Source organism: Asterias amurensis, chromosome 4 (assembly GCF_032118995.1).
Source record: "Asterias amurensis chromosome 4, ASM3211899v1".
Classification (NCBI taxonomy): Eukaryota; Metazoa; Echinodermata; class Asteroidea; order Forcipulatida; family Asteriidae; genus Asterias; species Asterias amurensis.
The window spans coordinates 15,973,209-15,991,722 of NC_092651.1; the positions used below are offsets into that span (position 1 = coordinate 15,973,209).

At 38.3% G+C, this 18,514-nt stretch overlaps 1 protein-coding gene across 1 annotated transcript; it reads right to left on the reverse strand.

Annotated features, from left to right (window-relative positions):
• Positions 1–438: 438 nt before the first annotated feature.
• Positions 439–18,289, reverse strand: LOC139936058 (ubiquitin-protein ligase E3A-like). The gene is made up of 11 exons (XM_071930778.1): positions 17,892–18,289; positions 15,828–15,875; positions 14,509–14,996; positions 12,445–13,676; positions 11,025–11,169; positions 9,349–9,554; positions 8,295–8,459; positions 7,581–7,736; positions 6,081–6,154; positions 4,468–4,611; positions 439–3,762 (listed from the first exon to the last, which is right to left on the reverse strand). Exons 1-11 carry the CDS (start codon positions 17,942–17,944, stop codon positions 3,642–3,644), a joined length of 2,832 nt encoding a protein of 943 aa, XP_071786879.1. The 5' UTR covers positions 17,945–18,289; the 3' UTR covers positions 439–3,641.
• Positions 18,290–18,514: the final 225 nt, after the last annotated feature.

The following is an 18,514-nucleotide window of genomic DNA, read 5'->3' on the forward strand; positions in this document are numbered from 1 at the left end:
CCTTTTTTCTGTAATATAGAATTCCCATCATCAACAATTCTCCTACTTTTTTTTTTGAAGGATTGCCCTTTTTGAATCGATTAAAACAAATTCCCATCAAAGAGCATTAAGACAGTGACAGTTTTGACGTTCAGAACACAAACTGCAGCCCGCTGGAACAAATCATCGCTTGAGAAATTGCTCATTATAATTAAAATCATTCTTAGGATGAATAGGTCAAAGTCCAACATATAATGAGATGCACCCTATGGCCTTTAGGCAAAATTTGATAGGTACATTGTTCATAAGCCTTGTACACATTTTCAAGCAAACATTTAGAAGTACCTTGTTGCATTTTAGGGCAAAATTTGATATGTACACAAGACTTTTGTTGCATTTTCATGAAAATTTGATTTATAAGTACAAAAGGCTAAAACCTTGTACACATTTTCAGGCAAGGTGATCTAGCCAGAACAGTCGACAAAACCAACCCAGTTCTATGCTGCAACCTAAGCAACCAAAATGTGAGGGAGGTTCAGATTTCAAGAGTAGCTCCTTTTATTTGATTTAAGTAGAACTCTGATTCCCAGCTAGATCACAGGCTTATCAAACCTATTATAAGCAAAGTAAATATATGTATAATAGTAGACATACCTAGTAATATATGCACAAAATAGTAAATGGTCCAACGTTTCAACCCTAACCGTGTCTTTCTCGAAAGCTAAAATGACTACACCCAACAAACAAACTTGGGTGCTTATATAAATTTGGGGTAGTCAGTAAATAGCGGTAGTGACATCTAAATACACAATACTAAGTGACAACATTGACCATTCACAAGTAAGCTTTAATATCACTGGACACAGTTAAAAAAACTAATAAATGATCAAGTGGATTTTCTGTAACAAAATATTTGTTGAAAATGATTTGGAGATGCATCTAATTTCAGCAACTATAATTAGTAAGTCCAGTTAGCTGATGTCAAACAAGTACTAACTAGTTTTGAATATTTAGAGTTCAGATCACAAGCTGGTATGCATGCAAGATAATAACGGCTCCATATCTCCAGTGGAGCTATTATTCCTTTTGTATGCACTCATAATTGTTTTGATATGGGTACTAATGTCTCCCATACATATCTAAGTGGTATTGCAAGACTTCTTTAATGATTTAAGAATGGATTTGTTAACAACCAAATAACTTTGTTTGATTCAGTTGTAATACCCAGTATTACAGTGTTGAAGCAGGGCCCAATTTCATAGAGCTGCTTAAGCACAAAAATCCTTGCTTAGTGAAATCAGATTACCGGCCAAGACTCCACTCAATATTGTTATGCTAAGTAAACAACAGCTAAATACCAGTCACAAGCAATGTATGTGGCATGAAATTTTTGCCAGTAACATGTGAAAAATAAGCGAGGTATTTTCGTGCTTAAGCAATTTCTTTGCTTAAGCAGCTCTATGAAATTGGCCCCAGAACATTTTGCAAAACAAAAACCAGCAGTGACACTAGTACAAACCAATGTTAGTATGTTGGCTGATGACCTGCCTTTTGCCGTGCAAATTGTTGTTACCTCACAGTTTAACAAAACTTGGCCGAAATTAAACCATTATCATCTTACATCCAAGTTGGCTTTCAAACAATTATCATTATTGTATTTGAATGAAATTAACAGTTAAGTGTCAGTACGCACCCTTACAGAGATAAACTAAGTTTCATTGTACATTTTCAAGTAATTTAAACTCCCTTGAGTAACATCACTTGAAAATGAATTATGAATTTTTTTAATATAAAAATTTTCTGTCAATAACAAATTTCACTACATTGAAGGTTAACTTTGGATTGATCACAATATTCTGCACACAAATGAAACTTCTTTTTAAAGTAGTCATCAAGTTCCAGATCTATACAATATCTGTATGCTACAAAATATAAACACTATGCTGACTCATATGTTTTCAAGATATTCTTTAAGCATAAATTCATGTTATGCACACATTAAAGAAAGAAATATCTGGCAACATATTCTGCAAATCACCATCCTTTTTACTGACTATTTTAAAGAGAACATTTTTTATATTGCATATATTTCAGTTTACTTAAAATGACCACACTGAAAAGTTGGTTAAATTGGACAGTCATTGAACAAATACCGGTTGGAGTGATGTGATTGAAGTTTGCATGCAGACAATGTTGGTTCAATGTAATGGCTGCAGATATGATATTTACTCTTTCAAACTAATACAAAAGCCAATACTGCAGGCATGCAAGGGCGCCTTTTGGCAGCCAGCCACATCAACCCATTATGGCCACAGAGCAAAGCCAGGGATCAAAAGGGTTTGATTTGACCACAGATTAAAGCCAGGGATCGAAAGTGTTTGATTTGACCAGAGCAAAGCCAGGGATCAAAAGTGTTTGATTTTTTCTGAGGGAGAAAAACCGGATGGTCTGGAAAACCCTTGTGGCACAGCAGAGAACCAATGCACAACTCAACTCACATACATGGCCCTGGCCTGGAATCGAACCAGGGTCACCTTGATGAGAGGCAAGTGCTTTACGCTAAGCCAACCATGCCCCCATTTTAGAACAACCAGTTTAATTTGAACTTTTCAACTTGCATCAAGTCTTGTCCATTCATTGTCGAAACAGACAGAACTTTAGTCACAGTACAAAATTAAATGCACTAAATAATTTTGGCTTTAAAGCTCAAGCAAATTTGTATTAAATTCCAAAATCACTTGGAAAAACTGCTACTTCAAAATATCAAAGCTCTTAAATAACTGTTTCAATTCTCATAGCTAATAGTTCTCCTATAATGTAGTCATGTTGTTCCCCCAATCAGGGAGCAAATATCAAATAACACTCTTGGAGTTAGTTTCATAAAACAGTTTTTTCTCTTTCAAATTTCCAGCTATTGAAAAGGTTTTATTTACAACACAGATGAATTACTTGCAGGCCTGGAATTACACGCAGGCCACGGCCTCTGTTGCCCCTGGTCTTGGCCTTGGTGCCCTTCAAAAGTTTCCCATAGACTTCAAGATTTTCCAATGGAGGTGCCCTTTGAAAAATGAAAATGGCCTTGCCTTTTCAACAAGTTCAGAGATGAAATTCCAGTAAGGTGGTACAACTCAACAGCAGGGCCGAATTTCATGGAGCTGCTTAAGCACAACATTTTGCTTAAGCAAAAAAAAAAACCTTGCTTAGTAAAATCAGATTACCGACCAAGACTCAACTCAATTGTCATGCTAAGAAAACAACAGCTAAATACCAGTCAAAAGCAATGTACATGGCATGACATTTTGGCCAGTAACATGTGTAAAATAAGCAAAGCTACTTTCGTGCTTAAGCAGCTCCATAAACCTTTTTGAGATATTGCGGACACAATGCTACAAAACTACTGCGGCTTATGGCGCGTATGTACGCGCGACCGTTCTAGGTATAATATTCTATATCTAGGTGTTTTCCCCCTGTTTGGGGCGCGCGCGTAAAACATTGTATGTCCGCCATACCTCAAAAAGGCTTATGAACTTGGCCCCAGGTTGCTTTCAGCATGCAAAACCCTTTGGCCTGAGTGATGGCCTTGAGTAGTCTCTCTCCAAGTTGGCAGGCCTGACTCGATGTCTTGACTTTCCCTTAGGGGTACAACTCAACAGCAGGTTGCTTTACAGCATGCCAAACCCTTTGGCATGAGTGATGGCCTTGAGTAGTCTCTCTTCAAGTTTTTCTTTGCTGTCATACTCTGGGAGTAGCAATACATTGAAGCAAGTGTGCGATGTGGGTAACCTGAAGAAATTATCACAATTTGGTTATACGTGTATTCGATAATTGATAACACTATTGACCCAATTCACCCAAATCATCATCAGAATAATCTTGGATGCGCCATTTTGGTGGTAAATGTCACTGTGTGTTATTCAGTGAAGTGAGCATTTTAGGCGATGCAGCATTTACACGTAAACCTATTGACCTCCAAAATGGTGAGCAAGGCACAGTCGCTGCGTGTGACATGCGTGTAAGGGGTCAATTCAGCCCACACTGTTAGGAGCAGCATACAATAAAACACAACTTTGCATTTAGACCATGGGCCAGAAATCCTAGCTTGCAGTTACGTAAAAAATGTTTCATATAATTTTGTCCAACTGTCTTGCAAGGGAAAGTGTGGAAATCATTGAGGAAGACACTAAAAAGACAACGATTTTGCCATACCCTTGTCTACAAAACATTGCGCTGCCTCAATCCAGCAATGGTGGCGCAGCCACAGTAGAGTAGTCTAGACCACTGCTCGGCCACGAAAACTATTGACTGTGCAAAACTCAAGTGATTTGAACGTTGGTCTGCATGTTTGTTTCCAACACGTGTTACAGAAATGTGTGTGAGACTAAAGAGATAACAAAAATGATGGAATGATCGCGAGACGGTCTATAGTGTTTCAAGGTAAGTGATTACATGGTGGTTCTCTTCCTGTTTCTGAATACATATTGTTTTTACCTATCAGAGTCTGCTCCATTTTTGGCTATGATAAGGCGAAGTTTGGCTAACCCGCCAACAGGTACCCGGTCACTTCCAGTGGTAAACATCAGCAGCTTCTTCTTCTGGTCGTCATCCATTTTGTGCACAATCTCCCAGAAATACCTATAAACAAGAAGATGGTTTAAAAAAAAATTCTTCTAAATTGTATTTATTGACTTATCAGGTTATGAATTTATTAAATTAAATTATTTAATACTAAACAATAATTATTGCTTATTTATTTTGAAATCTCATAGTGTAACTTTATAAGTTCCGATCAGTAGTTTTCCCTTATAATGTACTGCCTGATGGTATGGAAATAAACCTGAAACCTGAATGTAATCGGTGACAGTAAATGTCTTAATAAACCAAATAGAGATGTTTTACTATAATCTCAGGTCCAAGCCTGTAATACATGTTGTTGTTATGTTCCCTGTAGTTTTTCTTGTAGCCCACACCTTGTTTGCCTAATTAATGGCCTTGCAATGGGTGTGCATCATAAGCCTTACGGAATACTTTAGCCCATAGTATACAAAAAGCAAGAAAAACAACCCTTTTATACTAGTTATGCCACAAGCTTGTGTGGATTTCAGAACAAAATAGCAATTATGCATGCATGCTCTACACGGCCAAAGACCGAGTTGCATATGGGACAATGAAGTGCTACATATAAACAAATTTATCAAACTTGCAACAGAGAAAACAATGACAGAAAAGTCATCTATTTCTACATTTTTTTCAAATTTTCAATATTGAAATGTGTACATATATGTTTAGAGGGTGTGGGATAAACAAATTTACCATCCAGGGAAAATTGGACAGAGAAAAACATTGACAGAAAGCAACATTTCAAAACGGCTTAAAGGCACAGGACGCGTTTGGTAGTTGTCAAAGACCAGTATTCTCACCTGTGCATCCCAACAAATGCATAAAATAACAAACCTGTGAAAATGTGGACTCAATTGTTCATCAAAGTTGCGCGATAATATTGAAAGAAAAAACACTCAGATGCCTTAAATTTGAGACCTCAGCCGTGGTCTCCAGTTCAATTCAAATATTTTAATGAGAAATTACTTCTTTCTCAAAAACTATGTTACTTCACAGGGAGCCATTTCTCACAATGTTTTATACTACCAACAGCTATCCATTGCTCACAAACAAGTAAGTTTTTATGCTAGCAATTATTTTGAGTAATTACCAATAGTGTCTAGTGCCGTTAAAGACACTGGACACTATTGATAATTGTCAAAGACCAGTCATCTCAACAAATTAATAAAATACCAAACATGTGAAAATTTTAGCTTAATTGGTTGCGAAGTTGTGAGATATTAACGAAAGAAAAAACACCCTTGTCACACGTAGTTGTGTGCTTTCAGATGCTTGATTCGAGACCTCAAAATCTAATTCTGAGATCTTGAAATCAAATTCTTGGAAAATTACCCCTTTCTTGAAAACTACGTTACTTCAGAGGGAGCTGTTTTTGCACAATGTTTTATACTATCAACCTATCCCAATTACTCGTTACCAAGTAAGGTTTAATTACCAATAGTGTCCAATGGCTTTAAAGAGGTTTTCTTTAGTAAGGTACTCACTTAATGATGGTGGACTCTTTTGTATAACCTCCGTCGTACTCTGTGGCTTCCTCAAGAGCATCGAAATCAAAATGCTGTAAATAAAATGACAAATACTATTTAAAATATCATTAAAAAAAACTGTGTTTCTAATAAATATTCTAGAAATTACTGCAGTCTTCAAAATGGTGTAAACAAAATGATACATACTATTCCATACATCATTCAAAAAATTGATTTCTAATCAATAAACTAGAAATTACTGCAGTATACACAAATTGTTTTAAAATTTCTCTACACAAATTCTAGCCTATCCCCTCCCAACCAAATTAAATACAACCAACAGTATAGAATAAAATTATGTATCTTCTTGACTTGAACTTCCATATCATTTACAATTGAAGAACTTTCCTGTGACTTATAACAATTTTATTGTTATTTTGTGCACATGTATTTGTTGACACAATTTTGAATGATACTGTCAAGTTCCTAAATGTACATCAAGTTAAAAAAAAGGGAGTAATTTTTTTCACAGGACTCTGGAAAGTACTGAGTATATCGTGCTATCACACATCTATGTATGGTTAAAAACCCAAATAAATTGTCTTTATCCCTCTAGCTACCGCTCAATCTTGGTGGTCTAGTTGGTAAGCGATGCTCCAGAATTGCAAGGGTCAGGGGTTCGAATCCCACCCAAGTAATATGCCTGTGATTTTTAGTGAGTATACAGTGCTAACACATTGGTGTATGGGTAAAAACCAAAATTAACATTTTAAAAAAAAGTTACAAATGGAATACATGTACATGTTTCTGTAGTGCAGAGTGCCTACAAACGAACATGTACGCCATGTTCATATTGGATAAATCTATCTAAAATGAATGTACTCTGTGGAAGATAAATCATGCCCAAAATGAAGAAGTACTCATGGATTAGCAGGCCTGGAATTTCATTTTTCACCATGTTGAAAGGACAAGGCCATTTTCATTAAAGGCCGTGGACACTATTGGTAATTGTCAAAGACTAGCCTCCACAGTTGGTGTATCTCAACATATGCATAAAATAATTAACCTGTGAAAATTTGAGCTCAGTCGGTCATCGAACTTGCGAATGAAATGAAAGAAAAAAACACCCTTGTCACACGAAGGTGTGTGCGTTTAGATGGTTGATTTCGAGACCTCAAGTTCTAAATCTGAGGTCTCGAAATCAAATTCATGGAAAATTACTTCTTTCTCGAAAACTACGCCACTTCAGAGGGTGCCGTTTCTCATAATGTTTTATACCATCAACCTCTCCCTATTACTCATCACCAAGAAAGGTTTTATGCTAATAATTATTTTGAGTAATTACCAATAGTGTCCACTGCCTTTAAGCAAAGAGCATCTCAGTTAAAAAATCTTAAAGTCAAGGGAAACTTTTGAAGGGCACCAAGGCCAACACCAGAGGCAACGAAGGCCATGGCCTGCATGGCCAGCGTGTAATTCCAGGCCTGGATAAGTGTTCGTTTTTCTCAGTTTTCTTACTCTACTTCCGCAGACAAGGAGCTCCACTTCCTCGGGACGAAACCAGATCTTGAGTGGGGATTCATCAGTGACCATATCAAAGCCACGCTTGAAGGCCTTGAACTGTTTCTCTGGTGACTTATTCAGAGTGAAGTCAACATACTTATCCACAAAATCCTAGAAAGAGAGATTCAAAATGGAATACAATACTTTGTTACGTAACTGTCTCCAAACCCCTTTCCCCTCCCCCAACCCAAGTACTGAATTCAATTTAGCACACCTCGTTTCATATACATGTATACAGTGAAAAATATTTGAAAAACCATGATTTTTCTACTTTTTGCCAGAGGGTAATGTCAAATATTATTATATTTATGATCATGTATACAGCTGAAACGGGCAAAGAAAAAACAACAAAAAGTGTATGGTCATCTATCTCAGTAAAAATAAAAGCGAATTTTTTCAGTTTTTCCTACATATTGACTCATGTACACATAAATTTTCAGGAAATCAAGTAGTGTGATACACATGTATAAATTAATTATTTGCTTTTCTACAATGTACACCTGTATCTTTGAGTCAGTATGAAATAAAGGTTTCCTGTCTGTGACAAGGAGATATCACTTTAAGTACCATCTAAGATTTCACATAGCACAGCATAACAACTTCATATAAGATAGTTGCCAAAGCTCTACCATGTCTTTAAGAGGTTTATAGCATACGTCCATGACCTACCTGTCTGTTAGCGTTGGTGACTGGTGTGTTCTCACCATTCTCCATCAGAGTATGGGTTATAGTGTTACCAAACACATCCTTGTAACTGATCACAAAATTCATCATGAAGACATCTTCTACATTCTCCTCACACTCCAGCAGGTACTTCAAGCTGTTGGAAAGGACCTTCAATGAAATGGAAGCAAACAAACCACTCATCAATTTTGGAGTGTTGTGGCCGAGCGCATAAGAGCACCGAACTCAAGATCTGGTGTTTCTGTTCAGCAGAGTGTGGGTTCGAATCCCGGTTGTGACACATGCGTCTTCGGGCAAGACAGTAAACTATAATTGTTTCTCTCCACCCAGGGGTAAGTGGGTACCTGTGAGGGCAGAGATGTTTTATGTGATTAGCTTGGAGCGCGGTAACTCGCAGCACAGACTGTATACTCCCCAGGGAGCTGAGATGGTCTGAGGAATAATTTAAGACACAGTGACCAGGGGTAATAATGTTGAAGCGCCATGAGCATCACAGCGTGACAGACCTGAGCGCTATATACAAAGCCATTTATGTATTATTATTATTATTAAGACAGTAATAAGGAGACCTCGTTCCCAGTGGTGTACAATCTCATAGTGCAATGATATTTTCTTTCAAAGAATGCCTTGCTGTTGCTCGATCGTAACCCCTGGAAATGTAACTTGAAAGTATCCAAATATAAGGGGTATTTAAATTAGTCCTTTGGTTGCACACCTCATTCTACGTTGAGCTCACCTCATTCTCCGTTAAACCTCTTTAAGCACCTTATCGGTAGATGCGTGCGCTATATCAAGACAATATAATATTATTACATGTTAATCTATAGCCCTATAGCAATTCAACAAGGGTCCCTTAATTAATTTTAGCATGGTTGTAAAATGTAGCAATATTTGACAAGATTTAAAGAGGAACCTTGGACAGAACATTTGTTGTCCTTTCACAAGATGAACAATTTGTAAACTTTTATACCCATGCTACAATTTAGCAAGGGACCCTTGCTAAATTACTCTAGTGTGAAAGGGGCTTATGTGTACTTACTGGTTCAACCTGAGCTAGGTCAGAAAGAACTCCTTTCTTGCCCATCAGCTTGCGATACACTACCATAGGGAACTGTATATCTAAGATGATGTTGTTGTAGATGGCCAGACCCAATACAATTCCTATAAGTGTAAACTGACGGTCCACCTCAAATGAGGTGGGATTAAACCAGTACAGTCCTGTAGCCTCGTGGAAGGTAAACATTCCTGTCAATAAACAAACATAATGTGATCAAAACATTCATTCATAAATACCTCAGACAGTTTCGCTATTCCTATTGGTTGACTGGCGTCATTTAGGTGTGTATAAACCTTTGTTTATGACAAGTAAAAAGTGTTGAAACATGGGCGTGACACTCGAGCTTGCACCTGGGCTTATAAGACAGTTTCTTCATTTCTATTGGTCGAGAGCAACGGCCGGGACAGGTGTGCCACATCACGCGATACGCGCGACGCGCACAGCATTCCCTTATAAGGAGTTGTTTACCCGAGGACCTTACCATTTCATAGCTGGAGGGGTGTTGTGTTAAAAGAAATCATTGAACAATATTATTTTTGCATTTATGTTATTTTTTGACCAAAAAGTGTTGATGTTTTTTGACCAAAAAGGTATTTTTGAATGGGAATCAAAGTGCGTTAAATCAGTTTTCAACTAGTGGTTTAAACCCGCCCAGGCCTGGTTCTTGATAATTTACCTCGACTTCGTCTCGGTAAAATTATCAAGAACCAGGCCTCGTTGGGTTTAAACCACTAGTTGAAAACCTCTTCACCACACATTGATTCCCTTAGTAATAATAATAGCTAGAAAGTGTGTGCAGTGAACGATTTCCCTTGTGTGGCAGAGCAAAATGTTACACAAAATGTGTCAGTTGCTATTCAAATATCAAAATTTGCTACTCAATATTTGCATTCTATGTGCACAAAGTAAGTTCACGCTAATTGTTTAGCTTTGCAAAATTGCTCGACGAATCTGCTCTCTGATGTGTTGTTTCAGGTATAACAAATTAAACTATTAAGAAATGTATGATGTCATGGTGACGTAATGTAGTTTGCTGACTAGTTAATGTAGTTGGCACAGTCCCAACATAGACCGGGTGAATCAACTATTAAACATAAAAATGTGTAGGTTAGAACGAAAATACAACAATGTATAAAAATAACAAAACAGACCAGAAAATCTTGAGTATCTTTAAGGTGCAAAACACTCGATCAAAGTTAAAAAACAACAGTGAGTCATCTGTTTTAGTGGGCAATACTCATATGCTGTAATTCTGTCTTGTTACTGTATTAGCCTTTATGGAATATGGTGGACCCTACAGGAGTGCACTGTTTGGTTTGGGTGCACACAGAAAAATTTATAGAAACCTAATAACCCTATTCACAACGCACAGCTCACAGATACACGCACGTCTCCTGTCCGCCATTTTCTGTGTAAAAACAGGCGCAAAAGGAATCGACTGCCCACAAAGGCAAAAAAAAAACGGAAGAATGCGCATTGTCCGGAGGTGCGTAACCAAGTATACCATCCTTTTGTGCATGATTTGACACCAAAAATGGTGGATAGGAGACGCGCAGGTATGTGCGCTGCACATTTTGAATAGGGTCTTTAGAGTCTTAATATAATGGCCACCAGTCTCAAAATGGCTTTCGGAAACAACGTGATCACATTCTTCCTACCAATGTCTGGATTAAAGATGTCTTCAATGACAAGCTGGAAGAACTCCTTAGACACTCCGCCTTCATCCACGCCTTGCTCTCCTTCAAACTCCACATACAGTTGCTTCTTAAGGTCTGCAGCGTTCTCCATGGCAATCATTTCAAGCTGCAGGGACATTAAAGGCAGTGGACACTATTGGTAATTACTCAAAATAATTATTAGCATAAAACTTTACTTGGTAACGAATAATGGGGAGCTGTAGATAGTATAAAACATCGCGAGAAACGGCTCCTTCTGAAGTAACGTAGTTTTCGATAAAGAAGTAATTTTTCACGAATTTGTTTTTGAGACCTCAGAATTAGATTTTGAGGTCTCAAAATCAAGCATCTGAATGCCCACAACTTCGTGTGACAAGGGTGTTCTTTCTTTCATTATCTCGAATTACTTCGACGACCAATTTAGCTCAACTTTTCACAGGTTTGTTATTTTATGCATATGCTGAGATACACCAAGTGAGAAGACTGGTCTTTGACATTTACCAATAGTGTCCAGTGTCTTGACGGAATCATAAACAATACAGGACTTTACTTTGACGCATGTTCATGTACAAACAAAAACCCAAACAAAGAACATAAGCGCAAGCATGGAATTTCATCTTTGAAAGGGCAAGGGCATTTTAATATTTCTAAAGGCACTGCCATTGGAAAATCTGAAAGTCAATGGGAAACTGCGTGGCCTGCGTGTAATTCCAGCCCTGTAAACATATGCCTGGCACCAAGAAAAGTAAAGTTAGTTTATCAATATCTATCATTTAGTCCACCAAACTCAGGAAACATGTAATAGGAACTATCAACAAATATTATGTTTAGGCCTATACTTTTGGTTTTGGCCAGCTACGTATCCGGGCAGCTTTTGGACGTCCCTTTTTTATTTTTGGATGGCCTGAAATACTGTCGGACGCCCTTCAAGACTCCAGTTATTTGGTTGGATGACATTTGTCAGCTGTACATCACAGAACCATCACTGATTTGCCTATTTAGCTAAATCAGTGATGTTTTCAAATTGCAGTGATGCATAATCTGGTTACAGCAGATTTCACTGGAAAACCAGCTGGTGGTTTTGGAAGATGTAAGGCCGTATCCGAAACAGCAACTTCGGCTACAGCTACGGCTAGATCACGCGTGCCTGCCTATTCTTCAACACTGGCAGACGCGCTGTAGCCGTAGATGTTGCCGAAGTGGCCGTTTCGGACACAGCCTTAAGGCCCAGTCACACAGGCCCTGATAACGAGAACAAAAACGAGAACGGTAAAAATGCACGCCATCGATTGGTTGAATGAGGGTGGGCGTATTCTGCAGGGAGCTTTTCAACCAATAGAATGCGTTTTCGTTATAGGTGTAGTGTGACTTTGCCTTAAGACTATACAGCTACACTACTTACCCTGACTAGTGCATCATCGATCACATGATTCCTCCTCACTTTCAGTCTTAAATAAGGATTAAACTGCTCTCCCTGCACCAGGCTGTTGAGGACAGTTAGCCTTCGCTCATTGTACATCCGTACTCTGTTATCATAATACAATCCCATGTTCTTTGCCGCCGCTGTCAAAACGAAGGGGTAGTGAAGAAAGGAAAACTGTCCACTCTGTCCAAGGCCATCTTTCTTGTATCGCGCAAAATCCTCCCCCATTTCAACTTGCTCACTTAAAGTTTCATTGTAGAATTCCTCAAATGGTATAAGGGGTGTTGTCGAATCTAAGACCGAGATGGAGAGCTCTTTTGAGAGGGGGTCTTCCTTAGGAATCTTCTTATCTTTGTCGTTTCCAACTGCGCCAAGAAATTCCATAATGTCCCTGTCTTCCTCTTCCTGGGTGTTCGAAGACCTTGACTGGTCCACCGTTCCACCCAAGAGACTCGCATAGAAGATAATCTTCATGCATTTTGTGGCACTGGTTATACTCTCATCCTCATTGACCATTCTGCTGCTTGATGTTCCAAAGTTTTCTGTCAGCACTTTGAATGTGATGAGCTGCTGAAGGCTTTCCAGTTTTTTTCTCAGGTTAGTCGCGGGGAACTTGGACCACACCCGAGCGAGAGTTGCCTGGGCTGACAGGGGAAGACGGCCAATCGCTTTACAGAAGCTCGGGTATGCCACCTCTAAGAATTCGGGACTTTGTAGTGAGGAGTTCTCCATGATGATCACAAAGACATTTAGAAAGCGCGGGTTGCTCTGAAACTGTGGGATCCAGCGTACATCTACTACGATGGTCTGCGACAGCGCAATGATGGCATTCAGCAAAGCATTTGTTACTCGCTCTTCTTCCAGGTCCTCGAGGGCCTTGAAGACTCGTTGAACTGCCTCGACATCTACCATGAGTTTACCGCTCGTTGAAGACAGGAACCCAGAAGCCATAGTTTCATCTTCGTCTTTTTCTTTCTCATCAATCATTCTTTCTTGTTCCTTCTCGGACAACTGTCTCTCGAAGTCCGTCTCTTCCTTGTCAGGGGTGTCCGTCTTGAAGGCTCTCTTCAGGAAGCTCTTGTTGAGTGCCTTCCAACTCGAGAACACCTCTCCGATTAGGCGTACTAACGGTGAAAAGTTATTCTCACTCTTGCAGCTGTTTATCACATCAATCAGTTTCTTTTCAGAGAGGTGGTCTGGCTGCTTGCCTACTGCAATTATGAATAAATACAAACAATTGCAATTCACCTTTAAACATTTGTTTCTCTAAAAAAATAGACATTACTGACCAGCTATTCAATTTATTCACCATTTAACACTGGAAGATGTGTATACAGGCAGAACATTTGCAAACACTCACTCAGCTAAGCAAAACATTGGTGGAGCACCAGTCATAACAATGTCAACTTTAGAGACTTTTGGTTGGTAACCAGTTTCTGCTATGCCACGGGAAGATTGTGTCAATTATAAATTACATTTCTGCAATCTGGTTTTTAAAGGGAGGGTATACTGTTTGGCATTACTCCAACAACTAATGACCATAAAATCTTAGTAAAGAGCACTGGAGAGCTGTTATGAAACGTTGATAGAAACGACCCCTTTGAAGTAATGTAATTTTAGAGACAGAGTAAATTGTTCACTCAAAATAATGTGATCTAAGACGGGCTTTATGGCATCGGAAAACACTCAATTCTATGTAACAAGGGTATTGTTTTCTTGCACCTTTCGATGGAAATTTGAGCACAAGGTGTCACACGTTGGTTATTTTTTGCATGTTGGGATACTAGTCTTTGACAATTCCCCAAAGTATACCCGACTTAAAAGCTGAAAACCTTGGCACAATTTCATAAAGCTGTTCAGCAGAAAATTCTGCCTGGCAAAACCCTTTGAGTGGGTTTCCAGTCAAACCAATGGTGAGTGTACGGTAGTTTGCTGGTAACCTATTTTTGCTAAGCAAGAATTGTCTGTGCTTAGCAAGTTTTAGTGCTTACAGGCTTTAAATGTAGTTGGGCCCTGGTAAGAAATTGTGTGACAATTGTTCACCTTGAGATTCTGCTCTGGTTTTCTTTACAGGTGCTCCAATAACTTCAGGAGGAAGTATGCCCACAACGGGAGTCTGGTCGCTCGTAGACGCCCCTTCATTTCTAGGTGTCTCCATTACAGAGATATCACTGCCTGCTTGGGGTGTCAGGTTGCTCGTTGATGCACCTTTGCTGATCTTAGGTGTGGCAGTCGCAGAGCTGACCGTGTTGACTTCTGGTGGTGAGGCATGACTAGTTGATGCCTCATCACTCCCATCTACATTCTTGGAGTGTGTTGTCTTGGCCTGCTTGGTGGTTGTCAAGGAGGCTTGGTAGCAGAGCTGGGCCTGGGCTTTGCACAGTGCCAGAGCCTTCGCAGCGGCTTCATTGTGGCTGAGAGGCTGCCCTCTACTGGAGGCACAGTGCTCATTGGAGCACTTGGAGTTGCCGCAGCCATCTACTAGCTGGTAGAAATATTGCTCAATTCGTTTCTGTACTGCTGCACGCTTCCTGTGAGTTTCAGATACAGTAAACAGTAAATTTTCAGATACCTTAATCGTTTCGAAGTGATCTTTGTAATGTCATTTTACATTATTACATTCACAGAGGTCGAAATTGCCACTAGCCCACTAGCCTGAGACTACCAGATTTACGGCCCGGCTACTCATTTTTCCAGTTTGATAACCTGGACGGCCAGTGGAAAAATACTGCAAAAATCAACATCTGAAACAATAAGGAACTGTGCTGATGGTTTTGTAAAATGACATACTTTTGGTGACCAATTTATGCCATGACTCAAGACGTTCATAGCCAGAAAGGGGTTATTTTATAGACGATGTGACCTGTGACATCACGTTTACAAAAGAGCCACAGAGCCTGGACTTCCTGGAGGCAAAATTTGTACACAGCCTATTGGAAGAAATCAGAAAATCTTATATTTTATGGAGATTGCACTGTCTAATACTCCTCAACTTTTGATATGATGAAAGGGGGGCACATCTCAAAACTTGTCCAGCTTTTCCTTTCATAATTCTTGGATTTATGTGGAAATTATGACACAAAATGTCAACTTTCTCATATGACTTGTGAGTATTGTGCCTGCCAGAGTTCTCAAAGAATGTACAAGGTCACACTTTATTGTAAACAAAGTTTGAATGGTCTATACGGTCTATAGTGTATTTTGACGGGCCCAATGCCGCTACTGGGATTTGCACTGAAAGACTGCTCATTTACCATAAACTGAGGCAGGCCTATATGACAAGTCTGTCAAGGCTTTACACAGGAACCGTATAGCATGATTCCAAACATTAAAATAATCATTTCAACCATGCCGAAACTTACATATCATCTGGACTGTTGGCGGGGCTTCTGAGATTGACTTCAGTGTTACTGAATAGAGAAAAGAAAAAGTTGCTATGAGTAACCACAACATTATATTCTATTCTACAATAACTTCACATAAGTATTTCTATTTCAGTATACTTAATTAAAGAATGTAATAAAAAAATCTCAAAATGTGAACATTAGTAATTTTTTTAAAGAGAACACAACTTCTTTTCTTTCGACCCCCCTACTCAAAATAACACACCAATCATGTGAATTTAAAACTTATTTCTTCTTGATGTAAGTACATAAGTAAATATTTCCCACAATCATCAACAAATCTGATAAAACCTGCGTGTGATAAACAACTACCACAGGTGTGGTGTTCATCCACATCTCATTATCAAAGGCTTAGGTTTATTCATCACATGCAATGACTACTGATGTTGTTTATATTTTGAGGTTTTTCATAATAGTCAGCAATATCTTAAAGGGCCTGGGTACTTTTTGTTACACAAAACACAGCGTCCACAGATTTACTTTAAACTTAAACAGTTTGAAGACAATGATTGTAGAAAGCTTCCCTTAAAATATTACTTGCTGAGGTGCTGTAGTTTTTTAGAAATACAAGTCACGAAAGGAGATGGAAAATATTTTTGCATTTATGTAAAACGTATTTTCATAACATTGTTTACTCATTTCTCAAAAACTACAGCACCTCAGCAACTAATAGTTAAAAGTAAGCCTTCTATTCATTATCTTCAAACGGTGTAAGTTTAATGTAAATTTGTGGACACTACATTTTGTTTACAAAGAGTATCCAAATCCTTTAACAGTGGTTCACTGACCAAATGCCAGTTGTAACTTCTGAGAACCACTCAAAACTCTACCCAAGTGGTCTTATAATTATTAAGTCTGCACTTATTGCTCATATGGTTTCAAACTGAGGTAGCAGTAAAAAATGGAAGTGTTGATAGAAAACCGTAAAAGATGTGGAAAGCCTGGCGAAGTATTGAAATGACAAGCTAACTGGTCCCACTCATCACCAGTCACTGAAATAGTTAGACCTCCGTGTTAAAATTAACAAGTATAAGTTAGTTTTGTTCAGTTGATAGAGCACTCATGTAGTTTACATTTTCATGTGGTCAGTTATTTTATGGAGATTCGAGTACATTTTTAATGAATATTCATACACTGGACAGCCACAACTTGTAAAATGTGTACTGTACATCATTTGAGTTTCAAGTTTTTGATTTAACTAAAAAAACAGCCACTTATTTTAACTTTTTTTTTGAGGTATCAAATAAAAGCTAATTACTTTCCGTGCTGTCAAATTGCCAATGCAACATTTTTAATTAATCAGCAAAAATATGCAATAATCAGCCTAAAATTGTGCAGCACATTACAGTTATCTTTACTATCATGACTTTATTTAAGGGGGATGGGCGTGGTGTATTCATACAAAATGGGTGGGGCACTCAAAACTGGCTCAATCTAAAGTCAGAGTTAATTTATAATGCATATTATTTGAACTTTTAATAGTAAGTATATTATTTATGATGATGGCATCATTCATCATAAGTCCATTCATTTTAATTATCATATTTTGTGTACTTGGGATTTGTTGTTGTTGTCATTAATATAACAAGTTTACTTATTGAACTGGAACAATGATAAGTAACATTTTGGTAAAGTTGTAATTTCTGTCGTAAATAATATTACTCACAAACAAATACAAAAAGCTCTTACATTAAAAATGCATTAGAAAAGATTCAAACCAGGTCCTTGTTCTAATGAGTATGATCCACCCATCACTATTTCTTTGAATACAATAATAATACCAAAAACATGAAATAATAAAACACTGAAAACATTAATTTATGTCATAATTGAGGTAAAAAGTGACAGTCAGGTGGGGATTTGCCTTCCCTAGACATTGCATGATTAATAAAAACATATATTCGAATGGTACAGAGCCATCAAAAGGAAAGTTTTTAACGGCAATATCGTGAGTATTGAGACGCCCCAAAACGATAGGCGAGCAGAAAACATGACATCACCCGCCCGGACGGAACAGCCCACCTTTCTCCGTCGTCAGCCCTCGCTCCTAAGGAGAGATCTCTCGGTGGATTCATACGAAAATCTCTCCCCGCAGTATATGGAGAAGGTCGACGGGAATGTAGTGTAGAAACCTGTAATTTACACCGTGTGAAAACCCATTTATTTTGACGGAATCTTCACTAAGGAAATTCCCAACATCCCAGTTATGCGTGCTGCAGATTGGGTCGTCGGACGTACACACAGTCTCGATCGAGTCGTCGTAGTAGACGATTGTGTGTGGAGTGTGTGTAATGTAAAATGCTAAATAAATATTTTAATACTTGTAGTTGGTGTCACAAACACAAACAAATTTTCATCATTATCAGTTTTCAGATAAAATAGGCAGTAATCATAAGTGTATTATTGTTGTTTGATCACACCTTATTTTTAAACTTTCACTCAAATGAGGCTAATTAACTGAGATTAATTAACTTTTTGGGGGGTGCAGTTGGATGAAATAGTCTGATCCCTAACCAGATCGCCGAATCACTTCATATTCAATCATACGAGTTTTATGGCAAGCCTCAATGGGTGCCATGCATTAATTAGTTTTATAGACCATTTTGATATTTTGACCTCTTGAGGGCGCTCGTCAGTTTTTGAGA

Bases quoted from the DNA above. Each gene is read 5' to 3' on its own strand.
- LOC139936058 (XM_071930778.1), bottom strand. From the start codon at position 17,944: ATGAATCCACCGAGAGATCTCTCCTTAGGAGCGAGGGCTGACGACGGA. The intron at 8,460-9,348 runs GTAAGTACACAT...ATTTCATTGAAG, and splicing joins ACCTAGCTCAGGTTGAACCA to GTCCTTTCCAACAGCTTGAA. The intron at 7,737-8,294 runs GTAGGTCATGGA...CTCTCTTTCTAG, and splicing joins TCACCAACGCTAACAGACAG to GATTTTGTGGATAAGTATGT.